Source organism: Nothoprocta perdicaria, unplaced genomic scaffold (genome assembly GCF_003342845.1).
Source record: "Nothoprocta perdicaria isolate Ctin4 unplaced genomic scaffold, notPer1 scaffold_234, whole genome shotgun sequence".
In the NCBI taxonomy this organism is placed as follows: domain Eukaryota; kingdom Metazoa; phylum Chordata; class Aves; order Tinamiformes; family Tinamidae; genus Nothoprocta; species Nothoprocta perdicaria.
The window spans coordinates 165,539-170,197 of NW_020455460.1; the positions used below are offsets into that span (position 1 = coordinate 165,539).

Genomic DNA, 4,659 nt, shown 5'->3' on the forward strand with positions numbered 1-4,659 from the left:
CGGCGGCTCCGGCCCGCGGGCGCAGAAGGCCATCGACCTGGTGACCAAGGCCACCGAGGAGGACAAGGGCAAGAACTACGAGGAGGCGCTGCGGCTCTACCAGCACGCCGTGGAGTACTTCCTGCACGCCATCAAGTGTGAGCACCGCGGCCACCCGCACCCGCAGGGCGCGCCGGCGCGGGCGGCATGGGGGGCACGCCGCAGGGGTGGGAAGGGCACGAGGGTGGGATAGTGATGGCGATGAGAAGGTCCGGAGACAGGATGGGCAGGGGAACGGGTAGGAAAGGGGACAGGAGCAGCACGGGATGGGGACAGGGATGGGACAGGAGGGGGATTGGATGGGATGGGAGTGGGACGGGGACGCGGGTGGGACAGGCCGGGACGGGCCAGGTTGTGGCGGCGGCCCGGTGACGGCGGCGGCCCCGCGGCAGATGAGGCTCACAGCGACAAGGCCAAGGAGAGCATCCGCGCCAAGTGCATGCAGTACCTGGACCGGGCGGAGAAGCTGAAGGAATATCTGCGCAGCAAGGACAAGCAGGGCAAGAAGCCCGTCAAGGAGGCCCAGAATGACAGCAAGGGGTGCGTGGGGSCCGCGGCCGCGCCACAGCTCCCGGGCTGTGCCCTCCACGCACCAGCCCGGCTCCGCAGCGAGGCCGGACCCTGCCGAGGCCTCTCCTCTAACCCCGTCCCGTCTGCGCAGGAGTGACAGCGACAGCGAGAGCGAGAACCCCGAGAAGAAGAAGCTGCAGGAGCAGCTGATGGGTGAGAGGCGGGGGGTGCCACTCGCGGAGGGTTCCCCATAGGTGGCCGTGGTCAGGGTCAGGCCGGGGGGCAGCCGGGGGCTCTGTCGGGGTTGGGCAACCCCCAAGCCACCCTCCTGGCCGGGGCAGCCCACGGTGCGGCCGGGCTGGGGCTCTCGGGAGCCCCGCGGCTCTGATTCCTGGGGCTGTGTGAGCAGAGCGGCCGTCTGCCCGCAGGTGCCATCATGATGGAGAAGCCCAACGTGCGGTGGAGCGACGTGGCCGGCCTGGAGGGAGCCAAGGAGGCCCTGAAGGAGGCTGTGATTCTGCCCATCAAGTTCCCGCACTTGTTCACCGGTGAGCGGCTCTGGCGGCGCCGCGGCCGCCCTGCTCCGGCAGGGAGCCGGGCCCGGGCCCCGCGGCCGCGGCGCGGTGACGGAGGAGCCCTTGCTGGACCCTGTCGCAGGGAAGCGCACGCCCTGGCGCGGGATTCTGCTCTTCGGGCCGCCCGGCACCGGGAAGTCCTACTTGGCCAAGGCTGTGGCCACCGAGGCCAACAACTCCACCTTCTTCTCCGTGTCCTCCTCCGACCTGATATCCAAGTGGCTGGGAGAGAGCGAGAAGTAAGCAGAGGAGCGGCGGCAGCCGGGGGTACCGCGCGCTGGAGGCCGCCTCCTGCCACCCCCTTGCTGTGGGGCAGCGGTTCTGAAGCCGCGYTGGGGACACGGTGGGAGCCGCAGGCCCTGCCAGGCGCTGCCTCAGCTCCCGCAGTGCAGCCTGCGCCCGCAGCCCCTTGGCTGAGGGCCCTGGGCTTGGCCCCGGCCCCAGCTGGCGGCTGTGACGCTGCGCTGGCCTGCCCAGGGAGCTGTCATCCCTGGGTCCTGCCAGGCTTGTCGTGGGGCACCAGGGGTGGCAGGAGCACTTTATCCGCCTTGCTGGGGTATTCGGGGTGCTGGGGGCTCCCTGCCTTGGAGCCCACACTCCTCTCTGTGGCCAGGCTGGTGAAGAACCTCTTTGAGCTGGCACGGCAGCACAAACCCTCCATCATCTTCATCGACGAGGTGGACTCGCTGTGCGGCTCCCGCACCGAGAACGAGAGCGAGGCAGCGCGGCGCATCAAGACAGAGTTCCTGGTGCAGATGCAGGGTGAGCTCAGGGCGCAGGGTGCGTGGGGCTGAGCTCCAGGTGTGGGTGCAGGGTGTGTGGGGCTGAGCTCTGGGTGCGGGTGCCGGGTACCTGCAGGACAGGGGCAGCAGGATGGGTCTGGCCCGTGGGGAGCAGCCTTGGCTGCTGCCCCCCGAGCTGCCCTCACGCTCCTGCTCCCCCCAGGCGTGGGCAACAGCAGCGACGGCATCCTGGTGCTGGGCGCCACCAACATCCCCTGGGTGCTGGACTCGGCCATCAGGAGAAGGTGAGCGGCGGGGTGGCTCCGGTGCCGCAGCCCGGCCGCGCCGCGGGGCCGCCCTCATCCCCGCGCCCTGCGCAGGTTCGAGAAGCGCATCTACATCCCGCTGCCCGAGGAGGCGGCCCGAGCGCAGATGTTCAAGCTGCACCTGGGCAACACGCCGCACTGCCTCACCGAGGCCGACGTGCACGAGCTGGCGCGCAAGACAGACGGCTACTCGGGCGCCGACATCAGCATCATCGTGCGGGACGCCCTCATGCAGCCCGTCCGCAAGGTGCAGTCGGCCACGCACTTCAAGAAGGTGAGGAGCGAGCGGAGGGGTGTGGACGTGGGACATGGGACGTGGGACGGGCCCTGCGGCCCCGGCGCGCCCGCCCGCCCCGCAGCTCTGCCCTCGCGCCCCGCAGGTGCGAGGCCCCTCGCGCACGAACCCCAACGTGATYGTGGACGACCTCCTGACGCCGTGCTCGCCCGGGGCCCCTGGCGCCACTGAGATGACCTGGATGGAGGTGCCCAGCGACAAGCTGATGGAGCCCATCGTCTGCATGGTGAGCGGGGCGCGGGGCTGCTCCCAGCACCGCAGTGCGGCACTCCYGGCCCCGCTGCTTCCCCCAGAGCTCTTTCCAGGGCTCCGGAGCCTGGCTCCAGCTTTCACCTTCCCCAGAAAGGCCAGGGAACGTCACCATAGCTGAGCCCACCCCTGCTGCCTGCTCCCTTGGGGCCAGGGAGCAGGTCCTGCCCTCGCTGGGGTGCTGAGGGAGGGTGGGCACCCCAGACAGCCCTTGGGTGGCCATGGCCGGCAGCAAGGCCGGTGCCAGCGGCAGCTGCGGGGCTTGCGGGACCAGTCCTGATCTGGGCCTCACTGCCGACCTCGGCCGCCTCCTGCCTTGCAGTCGGACATGCTGCACTCCCTGGCCACCACGCGCCCCACCGTCAACACCGAGGACCTGCTGAAGGTCAAGTTGTTCACAGAGAACTTCGGGCAGGAAGGCTGAGGCTGTGGCCAGGGCCGGCAGCAGCGGTGGCGGCCGCGTCCTCGCTGCGCCCCGGGCTGCCCCCCGTGCCAAACAGGTTCGTGTTCAGCTCACTACTAAACCCATCTCACTTTCAGCAGCCGGCTGGGCAGCGGGGGCAGGCGGGGGGCACTGGCCCGGCCGCGCTGACATGGCTGGGGGGGCCCAAGCCCGGCCTGGGCTGCTGGATGACCCCCCCCTTGCTCCCCCCACACTCTTCTTCCTGCTCTTTTTTATTTTTTAAATTAATGCTGCTTTGGGTTCTGTCTTGTTTATATGAAAATAAAAACAATCCAAAAGCTTCAGCCGKTGCCTGGCCCTTCCCAAAGGCGAAGCGGTGCCGCAGAGACTGGGGCACGTACCGCACACGGGCCCCCCCCCAGCCCCTCGGCAAGCCCAGGCCCTGCACTGGGCTGGGCCYTTGGGCTCAGCTCCCTGCTGGGCTTAGGAGCTGCCGCGGGTCACGCAGGTGCTCAGCCTCCTCCGCGGCACTAATTAGATCGGGTTTCCTTGGAGTTAAAAATAAACTGTCCCTCCCTTCCAAGCCTGGCTCGTGCTCTGGGCTGGCTCAGGGCTCCTCCTTCCCTGCTGCAGAGTGACTTGGGTGGGGGAGCCCGGCTGTGCCCTGCACGGCACCAGCGCAGCGTGGCAGCAGGGCTGGCGCAGGGAGGGCCGGGTCCCCAGCCACTCGGTAGTGCCCAGAGAAGAGCTGGGCTCAGGCTCCCGGCTGCACCTCCTTCCTCGCCGCTCCGAGCGCCTGTGTCCATGGGCACCGCGTCCCCGCGGGCTGCGCCGGTGCTGCCGCTCTGTGCGGGGCCGGGGACACGGCGGGGGTGTCACTCGAGGAGCTCCATCCAGTGCACGTTGGCGAAGGTGCGGCTGTCCATGCGGTCGATGAAGAGGACGCCGTCCAGGTGGTCCATCTCGTGCTGGATGATGCGGGCGGTCCAGCCTGTCGCCTCCCAGCTCACCGGCTCCCCCAGCTCGTCCACCCCTGCGGCAGGCACAGGCGCTGCCGTGCGGGTGTGCACAGGCACCGGTGCGTGGTTGTGCACAGGCACTGGTGCGTGGTTGTACACAGGCGCTGGTGCGTGGTTGTGCACAGGCGCTGCTGTGCGGGTGTGCACAGGCACCGGTGCGTGGTTGTGCACAGGCGCTGCCGTGCGGGTGTGCACAGGCACCGGTGTGTGGTTGTGCACAGGCGCTGCCGTGCGGGTGTGCACAGGCACCGGTGCGTGGTTGTGCACAGGCGCTGGTGTGCGGGTGTGCACAGGCACTGGTGCGTGGTTGTGCACAGGCGCTGGTGTGCGGGTGTGCACAGGCACTGGTGCGTGGTTGTGCACAGGCGCTGGTGCGTGGTTGTGCACAGGCGTGGGTGCTTGTGTCTGTGCCGTGGCAAGGGAGGGATGGAGCGGGGGAATGGGGGGAACCGGGGAGATCCCTTCCCATGGTGGGGCTGGGAGCAGACGAGGTGGTTCGGGGCGGGTATAGAGGACCCAGA

General features: G+C 69.2%; 2 protein-coding genes across 2 annotated transcripts in view; one reads left to right on the forward strand and one right to left on the reverse strand.

Moving 5' to 3' along the window:
* VPS4A (vacuolar protein sorting 4 homolog A) overlaps positions 1-3,193 on the forward strand; it is a 4,897-nt gene extending 1,704 nt beyond the window's left edge. Inside the window, exons 2-11 of the mRNA XM_026039619.1 lie at positions 26-137; positions 432-579; positions 701-762; positions 978-1,097; positions 1,207-1,363; positions 1,738-1,886; positions 2,070-2,151; positions 2,227-2,446; positions 2,553-2,693; positions 3,039-3,193. Coding sequence (XP_025895404.1) covers positions 26-137; positions 432-579; positions 701-762; positions 978-1,097; positions 1,207-1,363; positions 1,738-1,886; positions 2,070-2,151; positions 2,227-2,446; positions 2,553-2,693; positions 3,039-3,140 — 1,293 coding nt within the window. The 3' untranslated portion in view covers positions 3,141-3,193. The remainder of the gene's footprint in view (positions 1-25; positions 138-431; positions 580-700; positions 763-977; positions 1,098-1,206; positions 1,364-1,737; positions 1,887-2,069; positions 2,152-2,226; positions 2,447-2,552; positions 2,694-3,038) is intronic.
* An 801-nt stretch (positions 3,194-3,994) lies between these two features.
* LOC112947513 (conserved oligomeric Golgi complex subunit 8-like) overlaps positions 3,995-4,659 on the reverse strand; it is a gene marked incomplete at its 5' end in the record, with an annotated part of 4,230 nt that continues 3,565 nt past the window's right edge. The window contains one exon of the mRNA XM_026039621.1: positions 3,995-4,152. Within this exon, the coding sequence (XP_025895406.1) occupies positions 3,995-4,152 (158 nt within the window). The remainder of the gene's footprint in view (positions 4,153-4,659) is intronic.